Source organism: Lycorma delicatula, chromosome 5 (genome assembly GCF_047948215.1).
Source record: "Lycorma delicatula isolate Av1 chromosome 5, ASM4794821v1, whole genome shotgun sequence".
Lineage (NCBI taxonomy): Eukaryota > Metazoa > Arthropoda > Insecta > Hemiptera > Fulgoridae > Lycorma > Lycorma delicatula.
In genome coordinates this window covers 170,710,366-170,724,192 of record NC_134459.1, presented here as the reverse complement: position 1 = coordinate 170,724,192, position 13,827 = coordinate 170,710,366, and the positions used below count along the sequence as shown (strand labels likewise).

The 13,827-nt window shown below is 33.2% G+C and overlaps 1 protein-coding gene across 3 annotated transcripts in view; it reads right to left on the bottom strand.

The window, feature by feature from the left end:
- LOC142325589 (annexin B9-like) overlaps nucleotides 1-13,827 on the bottom strand; it is a 34,316-nt gene continuing 20,489 nt past the window's right edge. For all 3 annotated transcript variants that reach the window (XM_075367518.1, XM_075367519.1, XM_075367520.1), the window contains exons 7-9: nucleotides 12,310-12,471; nucleotides 5,171-5,376; nucleotides 1-238 (exon numbers count right to left, since the gene is read on the bottom strand). In XM_075367518.1, coding sequence (XP_075223633.1) covers nucleotides 152-238; nucleotides 5,171-5,376; nucleotides 12,310-12,471 — 455 coding nt within the window. In that variant the 3' untranslated portion in view covers nucleotides 1-151. The remainder of the gene's footprint in view (nucleotides 239-5,170; nucleotides 5,377-12,309; nucleotides 12,472-13,827) is intronic.

Sequence of the window (13,827 nt, the reverse complement as noted above, 5' to 3'; positions counted from 1 at the left end):
TACCATGTTTGAATTATACTTTTTATTTAATTTAATATGTGTGATTAAAATACGAAGAATGTGAATTACAGAAAAATAAGCTCATATTCAGTTAATTAAAAGTTATTTACCCAAATTTGTTATTTAATATTTGGTATTTATGAATATTTATTTAACTAGATTCAAATCCTAGTGAAACTGGATGTTTATATATCAGCAAAGTGAGAATTGTTGCAAATTTCTCTGAGCATACTAAATTCTGAAAAAAAGAAAAGATTAATAATAAGTTGTGTTACAACAATTTAGATAAAAATAAGAAAACTCAATATAATAAAGGCACAATGAAAGCTATTTTGTTGCCATATATATCAGAATAGAGTACCTCTCAGAAAAGTAAAATGAAATTTTAAAGGGAATTTTTTTAATGTGGAAGGAGAAAGCTCTTTTACGTTTTTCCCAATGTTAACCAGTGTAATACGGAAATAAAAGAAAACATTTTACTCTAACAAATTAATATTTGTTAGAGTAAAATGGGAGATAGTGTTAGATAAAATGTCAATGGGAGATAGTGTTCTTTCAGGCACACTTTGACAACACTGTATTTTGGCACTATTTTTTTTTTTGTAATAGAGAATTCTGAAATTGCTAATAACTCGGTAACCATAAATTGGCTATTTTCAACCTTTAATATTAGAATGTGTCGTCAAAGTGAATACTGTATTGGATATTTTTTGGAATTGAATAAAATCAACTGAAAATGATATTGCAAATGATGTTAAGTAATTTGATGCAAAAGATTTTTGCAAAATAAACAAAACAACTGAGTGTGTTGAACATGTGGATCGTACATCTAGCTGAATCCTACTTCAGCTGGAAATAGGAGATCCCAAAGCTAATAGAAAGGCCATCAGGTTGTGAGTAATAATTGTTTTAAAATATGTAGTAATTTTGTCTAGTAATGATTACTAATTAAGTTATGCTTATGAATTCTGAGTTGTGTTTTTGTAGAACATTGCTGTATTTTTTTTAATGGAAATGCTTTTCTTATTGGAATGTTAGTGTGTAGGCTTGTTATGTTAAAGATGTTACTTTTAAGATAAGGTTTATGTTGATTTTTATAAAATTCTGTTTGAGGTATGAACTATTTTTTATTTATGTTTTAGAATCTTTGTTGTGTTTTCCCCTTTCTGATAACCTTATTTATACATCAGATAAGTTTGTGAGCAAAGGGATTTGTATAATTTATGACAAACTAGCAGGGGCTTGTCTAACTTTGTAAACTATATTTTTGCTTGTTGTCATACTTAACTAGAAGGCTATTGTAATTTTTCCTTCAGACAAACATTGTTTTCTGAATTTTTCTTTTGCATCAAAAATGCCCCCTCTCCTAGTAAATAGGTTTATTTACTGTAGTTTACAGCCTTTTTTTTTGTAAGTATTTAATTTTTAATTGTTGACATGACTAAAGGGCACCTTTAGAAAATGCAAAATTATACCTACTATCCTGCTTACATTATTATCAATTTAAATAGTTTAACTTAGTAATTTGTGTGTTAATTTTAGTTGTAAGCTTTGTGGACCGAGAAATTTTTCCAAAAATTCCTTTGTCTGAGAGGAAGTTTTTCATATGTGTATGGCTTCCGAAGAATATATTTGTTGAAAGGCAAACTCCTACTTTATGTTAATGTCTCTCATGATGAGATGGAAGGATGCAATTTTATGCTTATTTATCTTCTTTGCTGTTATTGGTTGCATTCATGTTACTTTTCAACATTGTGTATATAGTAGTTTCTCATTAAAAAGATAATTTCTGCAAAATAATTAAAAATATCACCCAGTTGATAATTTTATAGCTTTGTAGAAAACCGCGCCCATGTGTATGTAATTAATTCTTTTAAATAAACCACCTAGTACAGAATATTTAGATAAGACTATCGTACCTTAATTTTTCATGGGATCCAGCATCCTCACTCATGATTGAAATAATTCCTTAATTGCATAATAAAAATTAAAAAAAAAATTAAAATACACGAGTGCTGCTATCTGTCACAGTTTTTGTAGGACTGTCTCTCTCAAACACTGTCTGATGTTTTATCAAATTAAAATTTTGTTTATACTTATGTAGTATTTATCTAATGAATTTAATTTTATATCTTTTGTAATGTTTAATATTTCTTAATTTGTGTTAATATCAGAAATATAATTTTTACTGTTTATTACACATCTACCATATTAGATAAACCTAATTTATTGTTTTTGTAATTTCTATAACGTTCAAGATTTACTGTTTATTACACATCTACCATATTAGATAAACCTAATTTATTGTTTTTGTAATTTCTATAACGTTCAAGAAATCTAGTTTTAAAGGATGTATTTGTTTTTCATATACAGGGACATTCACAGGAACCGGATGTTTTTAAAATAATCATAAAAAATTGAATATTAACTTTAAAAAAGTTTTATTGGTACTGAAACACTTGTTAAATCAAAGCATTTGTTAGTTACTCATGAACGAAAAATAATGTCTGGCAAGTGATGTCCGTTTTGGGCAATACATTGTTGTAGCCTTTCACGGTAACTGGCCTCAATTCTTTGCAGCATGTCTACATCAATCTGGGTGACGTGATGACGAATTGTGATCTTTAGGTCCTCCAATGTACGAGGTTTATTGCTGTATACACGTGATTTCAGAAACCCCCACAGAAAAAAATCACAACTACTCAAGTCGGGGGGAGCTAGTGGACCGAGGAATGTCGCCGAATCTGGAAACGATCCGTTACGGAGAACAGCCATCATTGCCCTCGCTGTGTGCGCTGTAGCTCCATCCTGCTGGAATAACACATTTTGAAAATCGATTCCCCGGTTTTGTAACTCAGGGATGAAAAACGTATTCTACATCGAAATTTAATGATCAGCCGTTACAGTTTTCATTTTCTTCAAAAAAATATGGTCCAATAACACCGACCTTTCCTATTTCACACCAGACAGTCACCTTTGGGCTATTAAGTGGTCTTTCGTGAAGCTGATGTGGGTTTCTTTCTGCCCAATACCGACAATTCTGTTTGTTGATGAAGCCATTCGGATGAAAATGGGCTTCGTCACTCATTAACAATAACAAATTTTCATTTTCTTCAAAAATGGTAAGCATTTGTCAACAAAATTGTAATCGCTGCGTGAAATCTTGCGCGTTTAACTGCTGCACGATGGCTATCTTGTAAGAATGGAAATGCAGGTCTGTATGCAGAATTCGTGTTACCATACTTGTGCTCATTTGAAGCGCTGCTGAATGCTTCTGAATAGAGCGGCGTGGGCTGATGACAATGGCTTCCCTTACTCGTTCGATGTTCTCTGGAGTGATAGCAGTTCATCGGGGACCCGGTGGTTTTTCTTTAATATTGAAATCACTTGTTCAAAGGTTGTTTACCCATCACAATACTGTGTTACGAGAAGGGACACTTGCATTACGATGGATATTAAACTGACGACGGAAATCTCGCTGAACAGCAGTTACGGATTCGTCATTTCGCACAAAACTGTCATACAGTTGGTCTAGTGTCCACGGCTCCATCTCAACGACTAAAATGTAAATGCTATAAACAAAGGAAACGTCAGACAGCAGCCACGTGCCCCTCTCACCACGAACGCCCGAGTACAACCCACTTCAAAAAACATCCGGTTCCCGTGAAATAACCTGTATAAATATGATCGCAGTCATTATATTTAATTTTATAAATTCCACATAGATTGTTTGTTTTATTATTATTTTTGTTTATAACTATTTTATTACATGGTTATTAGGTTCGTATGTTAATTTGAAATATTCCTTTATTGTAAGTTTTAGTAATATTTTCAATGACATTAGTGCATAAATCCTTGATGTATATTTTTTCACTCTTTTATCTTATAATGTGTTGATTGCATTTTTCATATACTACAAAATTCCACTTTCATATCCCACGCACGCTAAAAGCTTATGTGGCTAAATCAAGAAAAAATTCTTAAATGTCCATTTCCAAATGCTATGTGTTTTATGATGTTTATTTCATTACTTAACCTTTCTTTTTTTATTATTACTTGTGCATTTGATATTAACTATATTTATATAAGTGTTGCTAATTTTATGAGACCAAGGGTGATTCGATTTTTTATGAATTTTTATATTATTTGGTATAGGTATCCTATATACTGATGTTTCAATTTTGTATAAAGAATTAGAACATAGAAAACCTACATCTAATAATATAACAATTCATAAAAAATGAAATCACCCTTCGTCTCTTAAAATGAATAATTATACAAATATGGGTAATAGAGCAATCACACACACAATAGCAAAGAAAGTTAAATAATGAAATAATTTTATAAAACCATCAATTTTAATCATGACAGAGGATGCGGAAGTGCTTTCATGAAAACTTTTCTCGATATTCTGTACTAGGTGGTTTATTTAATAGAAATTAAATATAATTTAACAGTACAGAGAAATAATATGAATCTTAAAAAAAAATTAATTTCATTAAAAATATATATATATTTATTTAATAATAAATGAAATATAAACCACCAAAACACAGTAAACAGATAAATTAAACTTAGCATATTGATTTCCAATAATCAATATGTTTTTCAACATAATAATCAAGTTTTTTATATATTTGTGAATTACAGATTTATGTAAGGTCCCTTCTTTCATGAAATGATTGCCTTAATAAACATTCATTTTCAAACTGCGTTAAAGATCTAAAAAAAATTTAGATTTGACTTTCACTTGAGAAAAATTGTATAAGCATTAATAATGCTACGTTCTTCAACATTTCTTTGTCGGATATTATAGTGACCGAGTGTGACTTGATTGGAGCAGGAGAAATATTGGGTCGTTGCAGTTAGCAAGTTTGAACATTTCACAATAAGCATGGTGTTACTTATACGTATTATGACTAGTAACAGAAAATAATGTTCATTCAGATTTGAACTGTTCTTGTAAATAATGTTATTAAATCTATCGCAACAAGGATTGCCACTTTTAACTTAGTAGAAATGGCCTGGATAAAGATATCAATTGATTTAAAATGGTTTATCAAATAAGTCAGCTTTAAGTTTCAGTGAGTAATACTGATTACAACCCAAATATCAGTTTTCATAAAAGAACAAAATAAATAATATAAAATATGTGAAAATTTGTACTTACAATACGTCCTATTAGACCGTCACCTTTTTTCTTAACTTCAGGTATTTCACTGAATGCATGTTGTATTGACCCAACATCTATTTGTGTACGTGCTACTAAAATACGAATTAAATCTCTGTCTGTTGTTAGCTTCAGTGAAATGGATGATGGCAATGCTTTATTTAATTTGTTAGCTAGGTATAGTTCAGGATTCTTTATCATAGTAACTGAAAATAATTTTTTCCATTATAAAGAATCTTTTAATTGTAAATGATATGGTGATAAATGATTTAGTGTTATTTTTTAAAACTCATAGAGGATATGAATTGATGAAACTCATAGAGGATTGATTGATGATTTCTGTTTATTAATAGTTGATTGTTGGTTTATGAAATTTAATTTTATTAAGTTTACAATAATAACTTAACAACAACCATATGGACATGGTGGTTCAGTAAGAAGGATAAAATAATTATAAGTTAATAAAATAACTAATTACCAAAATTATTTAATAATTCATTTAAAAAAAAAAGTAATTACCATCTATGTTAGGAAAAGGATAAAGAATCATTTATTCCCTCCATATTTCTTCACTGTAGGTACAAGTTACTCTAAAATAGTTTGTAATACACTACTTTGCACTTACACTAGTTTGCCCTTCGCGTAATTGTGAAGGGCAAACGAAATGTGTGTCTTGATCAGGTACAATAGGGACTGGAAGGGTGCTCTCCTGCGGAGAAAAATTCTGATCACCGGAAGAGGTGATTAGTATGTTTTCGAGGAGGTACGGGAAACCCCGATGGGATGTCCGAGTTTGGACGAGCTAGGGAGGGCAGACTGCGCTGCCATGAAACCCTGAGGCGACTGTGTTAAGCTTTTTAGCGTGGGCTGGTCGTCTTGGGGGAGATTACTAATAGTTAAATAGCGGATTGGATTATAGTTTTCCAATGTAGTGACACATCCTCATAAGTTATATTGTTTTACTTAACTTGTTATCAGACTTCTGACTGTGTTAACTACTTTTCACTTTGAAAAATACGAGGGTTTTTTTTTCAAGGTCCGATCGGTCACGAAATAAAAACCCGTGCAAAAATCGGATTAACCTTTGCACATATGTGTTGTGCAGTGTCTCTAGTATGGCCTTCAATCATGCCGCATCACTTCATTCAGTTCTGAACACGCAGCTAGCATGTAAATGTGTCTACAATAATAGCATCTCCTGCCAAGTGTGAAGTGCGTGCGGTAATTCGATTTCTTCAGGCTGAGGGGTGTAATACAGCTGAAATTCATCGACGAATAAGTAGTGTGTACGGTGAAACTTCAATGAGTGACAGCAAAGTGCGACAATGGTGCAGGAACTTTAAAGCAAGATGTGCAGATGTTCATGATGCAGGTGGTCAGTGTCCACCGATGATCTCGTTGAGCGAGTGGATGAGGCAATTTGAGAAAATCGTCAGTTCACAATTTCTGTATTGAGTGATTCGTTTCCTGAAATTTCAAGATCAGCTCTCTACACCATTGTGAGTGAGAGACTTCAGTACCGCAAACTTTGTGCGAGATGGGTTTTCAAGATGCTGTCCGACCATCACACAACAATGAGAATGGACCCTCCCTAACGTTTCTCCAGCACTACCACAATGAAGGAGAAGATTTTTTGAACAAAATTGTCACAGGATACGAGACATGGGTCCATTTTGAAACTGAAGAAACAAAAAACAATCCAAACAGTAGATGCATTCTCATTCTCTCTGTAAACCAAAGAAGTTCAAGCAAACCTTCTCCAACAGAAAGTGTATGGCAACTGTGTTCTGGGACCGGAATGGAGTTCTCTTGGTGGAATTCATGGAACGTGGCACGACCATCACTGCAGCCTCATACCGCGTGACTCTTCTACGAAGGGCAATTCAGAATAAGCAGAGAGGAATGTTTCATCAGGCATCGTCTTTCTCTATGACAATGCTCAACCGCACACTGCAGCTGTAACAAAGAAGCTCCTGTAGCGTTTTCGTTGGGAAGTGTTTGATCACCCCATACAGCCCGGACTTGGCTCCATCCGATTTTCACCTCTTTGCTCACATGAAATGCTGGCTAGGAGGACAACATTTTGGCACAGACATCGAGCTGCAGACCAGTGTAGAAACATGGCTGAAAACACAGGCGGCTCCGTTTATGACGAGGGTATTGGAAAGTTGGTACCACGCTACGACACATGATTAAATCGGTGTGGCGACTATGTAGAGAAATAGCGTAACTATGTAAGTACTTGTTACAAATAAAAAATTTGTTATTTTCACTGGTTTTAATTTTGTGACCGATCGGACCTTGATAAAAATAACCCTCGTAGTAGAAACAATGTTTTAAGTTCTATGATATTAAAATATATTTTCCCACACACCTCATAATTACTGATCAATTCTTTTTGTTTTACTGATTCGATGTGTTTTGCAATTATCCTGTTTTTTTCTCCAGAAATTAAAGATCCTTTTGAGAAAGGTACTAAAGGAAAAACCTATCGCTTCTGAGATTGTAATAAGCTATGGCAGTGCTCAGGCAATCATTACTGGCAATTTTGAATTTAAAAAGGTGGCAGAATGATGGGTCCCTCATCTTCTCACCGAAGATCATAAGTTCTGTTAGCTAGAGGTGTGCCCCGGGCCCCGGCAGTTGTTGAGTTGTTACCAAGCTGAAGGAGAATTTTTTTTCATTGAATCATAATGTGCAATGAAACTTGGATGTACCATTACACAGATTCAGATTCAAAACAGGCAAGTAAGGAGTGGTGAAATAGGAAGAAACTGCACCCCCTTAATGCCAAAACTTGACTGGTTTGATGCAGCTCTCCAAGATTCCCTGTCTAGTGCTAATCGTTTCATTTCGGTATACCCCCTACATCCTACATCCCTAACAATTTTTTTTTACATATTCCAAACATGGCCTGCCTACACACTTTTTTCCTTCTACCTGTCCTTCCAATATTAAAGCGACTATTCCAGGATGCCTTAATATGTAGCCTATAAGTCTGTCTCTTCGTAGCTATATTTTTCCAAATGCTTCTTTCTTCATCTATTTGCCGCAACACTTCTTCATTTGTCACTTTATCCACCCGTCTGATTTTTAACATTCTCCTATAGCACCGCATTTCAAAAGCTTCTAATGTTTTCTTCTCAGATACTCCGATCGTCCAAGTTTCACTTCCATATAAAGCGGCGCTCCACACACACACTTTCAAAAATCTTTTCCTGACGTTTAAATTAATTTTTGATGTAAACAAATTATATTTCTTACTGAAGGCTCGTTTCGCCTGTGCTATTCGGCATTTTATATCGCTCCTTCTTCGTCCATCTTTAGTAATTCTATTTCCCAAATAACAAAATTCTTCTACCTCCATAATCTTTTCTCCTCCTATTTATACATTCAGTGGTCCATCTTTGCTACTTCTACTACATTTCATTACTTTCGTTTTGTTCTCGTTTATTTTCATGCGGTAGTTCTTGCGTAGGACTTCATCCATGCCGTTCATTGTTTCTTCTAAATCCTTTTATACTCTCGGCTAGAATTACTATATCATCATCAAATTGCAGCATCTTTATCTTTTCACCTTGTACTGTTACTCCGAATCTAAATTTTTCTTTAACATCATTAACTGCTAGTTCTATGCAAAGATTAAAAAGTAACGGTGATAGGGAACATCCATGTCGGACTCCCTTTCTTATTATGATTTCTTTTTTATGTTCTTCAATTATTACTGTTGCTGTTTGGTTCCTGTAAATGTTAGCAATTGTTCTTCTATCTCTGTATTTGAACCCTAATTTTTTTAAAATGTTGAACATTTTTTCCAGTCTACGTTATCGAATGCCTTTTCTAGGTCTATAAACGCCAAGTATGTTATGTTGGTTTGTTTTTCTTTAATCTTCCTTCTACTATTAATCTGAGGCCTAAAATTGCTTCCCTTGTCCCTATACTTTTCCTGAAACCAAATTGGTCTTCTCCTAACACTTCTTCCACTCTCCTCTCAATTCTTCTGTACAGAATTCTAGTTAAGATTTTTTATGCATGACTAGTTAAACTAATTGTTCTGTATTCTTCACATTTATCTACTCCTGCTTTCTTTGGTATCATGACTATAACACTTTTTTTGAAGTCTGACGGAACTTCCCCTTTTTCATAAATATTACACACCAGTTTGTACAATCTATCAATCGCTTCCTCACCTGCACTGCGCAGTAATTCTACAGGTATTCTGTCTATTCCAGGAGCCTTTCTGCCATTTAAATCTTTTAATGCTCTCTTAAATTCAGATTTCAGTATTGTTTCTCCCATTTCATCCTCTTCAACTTCCTCTTGTTCCTCAATAACACCATTTTCTAATTCATTTCCTCCATATAACTCTTCAATGTATTCCACCCACCTATCGACTTTACCTTTCGTATTATAAATCTGTGTAACATCTTTGTTTAACACATTATTAGATTTTAATTTATGTACCCCAAAATTTTCCGTAACTTTCCTGTATGCTCCGTCTATTTTACCAATGTTCATTTCTCTTTCCACTTGTGAACACTTTTCTTTAATCCACTCTTCTTTCGCTAGTTTGCACTTCCTGTTTATAGCATTTCCTAATTGGTGATAGTTCCTTTTACTTTCTTCATCACTAGCATTCTTATATTTTCTACGTTCATCCATCAGTTGCAATATATCGTCTGAAACCCAAGGTTTTCAACCAGTTCTCTTTGTTCCGCCTAAGTTTGCTTCTGCTGATTTAAGAATTTCCTTTCTAACATTCTCCCATTCTTCTTCTACATGTTCTACCTTATTGTTTTTACTCAGACCTCTTGCGATGTCCTCCTCAAAAATCTTCTTTACCTCCTCTTCCTCAAGCTTCTCTAAATTCCACTGATTCATCTGACACCTTTTCTTCAGGTTTTTAAACCCCAATCTACATTTCATTATCACCAAATTATGGTGGTCACTATCAATGTCTGCTCCAGGGTAAGTTTTGCAATCAACGAGTTGATTTCTAAATCTTTGCTTAACCATGATATAATCTATTTTAAATTGGGTGTTGGCAATTATACTTCGTGCAAAACTCTATAAGTTGGCCTCCTCTTTCATTTCTTTTTGCCCAGCTCGTATTCACCCACTATATTTCCTTTCTTGCCTTTTCCAATGCTTTCATTCCAATCTCCAACTATTATTAAATTTTCATCTCCTTTTATGTGTTTAATTGCTTCATCAATCTCTTCGTATACACACTCTACCTCATCATCATCATCATGGGCGCTTGTAGGCATACAGACGTTAACAATCGTTGTCGGTTTAGGTTTTGATTTTATCCTTATTACAATGATTCTATTGCTATGCATTTTGAAATACTGTACTCTCTTCCCTATGTTCATGTTCATTACGAATCCTACTCCTGCCTGCCCATTATTTGAAGCCGAGTTAATTATTCTAAAATCACCTGACCAAAAGTCGCCTTCCTCTTCCCACCGAACCTCACTAATTCCTACCACATCTACATTTATCCTATCCATTTCTCTTTTTAAATTTTGTAACCTACCAACCTTTTTTAAACTTCTAACATTTCACGCTCCGAATGGTAGAATATTATTTTTTAATTTTCTGGTGACCCCTTCCTTAGTAGTACCCACCCGGAGATCCGAACGGGGGACTAGTTAACCTCCGGAATATTTTACCAAGGAAGGCGCCTCCATCATTGCTATATGAAAATGCAGAGAGCTACATTTTCTTGGAAAAAAAACAGCTGTAGTTTTCCATTGCTTTCAGCTGCGCAGTACTCAGAGGACTGAGTGATGTTGATATGGCCGTTTAAGTCGTCCTGACTTATGCCCTTAACAACTACTGAAAGAGCTGCGCCCTCTTTCAGGAATCATTCCTTAGTGTGGCTCTCAACAGATACCTTTCTGATATCGTTGCACTTTTGGTCCAGCTACTCTGTATCACTGAGTACTCAAGCCCCCTCACCCACAGCAAGGTCTCATGATTCATAGAGGAGGAAAAACTTGACTGTAAGCTGGAAAGGTTCTGCCCCCAGTATTTTTTGATTTCAAAGGAGTTTTGCATGTTGATTTTCTCCATGAACATCGTGCAGTGAATTCTGCATACTACTGTCAAGTTTTAAACGAAAAAAAAACTTGGGTTTTGTCAAATAAGACATCAATTACCAATTCAAGACATCATTCTGCTTCACAACAACGCTTGGTCCCATACTGCAGCTCAAACTCAAGAAAAAATTGCATCTTCAGGACTACACTGGAGCACCCACCATACAGTCTGGACTTATCACCCTGTAATTATTATTTGTTTGAGCCACTAAGAGAAGTACTTTGAGGACAGAAATTTGAAGACAATGCTGCTGTTGAAGCATTCGTGTGCAATTGGCTGACATCACGCCCACAATATACGATAGTGGGATCTAAAAGCTACCTATCCGCTGGAAAAAATGTGTTTCTAAAAGAGGAAATTACACAGAAAAATAATATTGTACATATTTTTATATCCTTCAATAAAATTATAAAACAAAAATTCTTGTTTATATTTGATTCATCCTCATATATTTTTTATAGGTAGTTCAGAGCCTGATTAATTTGTGGAGCTAATAAATGTCATGAGATCCAAGAGGACCAATGGATTTGAAGAGTACCTATGGATTTGTATGCACTTTTTTTCTATCCTGTTGTCACACTTTAAGTCTTATGGTTGAAGTGCTGTATTATGTAAGGCTGTTAATATTGAGGCCTTCTAATTCCTATTAAAATGCAAAAGAATAGTAAACTGGAAATTACATCTTATCAAATATGCTTTTTCTGATTGTAATGTTTTTTCTAGGTTAGGTCAAAATGCAAGGAAAAACATTAGTTAGGTTAGAGTTTACTATTTTGTACAAATGTTAAGAAAATATCCATTTGGCAAATACTTGAAAACCGATAATGAAAGTAATAGTTGTACGGATGAATGGGATGATGTACAAGTTATATTGAAAATTTTTTGTTTTTAAACTATTAATCACTTTTTCTTTTATGTAAAGCTGAATCTTTACTGACAGAAAAGAACTATTCAGTTGTACTGATATTTTACTAAAAAATATTATTTATGCCAAATAATATTTCATGTAGTAGTTATGCGAAAAATTAACTTACCAATGTTTTTGTAGGTAGTTTTCATTGTTGCTAGACCATGTTTGTCAATAAAACATTCCAATGTAAGCTTGTACTTTTCTTCAAATTTTTTAAATATTATACGCATTTGTTCAAGTGATTCTCTGGCAAGTGTCTGATCAAAATGAGCTTCCCAAGATGTTCCTGTATCATATGAAACAATAATTTTGATTTTATTAATTTACTTTCTTTACAACTGTGTTGTGGACAGGCAGGATTAACTAATAATCATAACACTTACCTCTCCATGTTTATTGAGCAGATATGTTGACTTAATTCCCTTATATTATTAGTGACAAATATTTGTTGTGAATCGGATTTGTTGATTAGTTATTTTATTATAATAAGTTAACAGTTTTCCTTAGGCATACAAGAGAATCTGGTGTGCATTATTAAGGAAAATTTCTGGATTAAATGATAATTTAAATACAACATTTTGTTGTAGATTATCAATCGTGAAATTTATTATTTTGTGGGACATCTCATCACATTATCTTCTATGGTTGTAGATGACCAGACACAAGGCACAAGCTGTAGTAAATCCTTGTTTCAGCTTGTTCTAGCCTTTGCGATGATACCTTGCCTGCTTATTTCCTAAACTAGTTGTTCAGTCATTGATATAACTCTTAAAATAATAACTTTTAATTAGTGTTTATTGTACTTCAGGTGTTTTTAAATTTATCACACATCTTAAAGACTTGATCAGACAGAATGGAGAGAAAAGTTATATAATCCTAATAAAAAAAGAATAACAAAAAACTTCTTATTGTTAAACAGCTCCTGATATATATTGCCTTACCTCAGTATCTTAATACTATAATTATGACTTGCCCATAAAAAATACTAGCATTTTAAAAGGTTGAACTTTTTTTTTTATTATGAATTAACATCCTTGTTGACTGGAAATTACTGAAATCTGAGTATTGTTTACATTGAAAGAATAATTAAGTATAATTACATGAATAAGTTAATAAGTTTTATTAATATTAAGAATACATGTATGGAATTGGGTAATGTAACAATAGTTATTGTTTTTTGTTTTTTTTTTTTTAGTAAATATAGTGCAATGTGTAATTTTTATATTTTAAGTAATATATATGGATCCTAAAGATGATACTAACTAGAATTTATCTCTTAAAAAAATCTAAAGAAAATAAATTATTATACTAATATGTATAGTTAGGGTTTTTAAATTTGTATTCTACATAAATAAAAATTTTGTTTAATATCTTCTAAGTTTAGTTTGAATAAAAAATTAAGATTTATATCTAATCTTCAACGTACGAGGTGTGGATATTAATGAGACTAATGCTGTAAAATATTTTATTTTAAATTTATACATAATTAGTTATTATCCCCTTCAGTACACACCCCTCTCCAATCCCTACAACACTCCATGCGAATTTTCCATTGCTCAAAACAGTGCTGGAAGTCTTCTTTTGTGAGCTCTTTCATGACGTGTGCCGCTTTTCTTTCACAGCTTCAATGGTCGGAAATCTT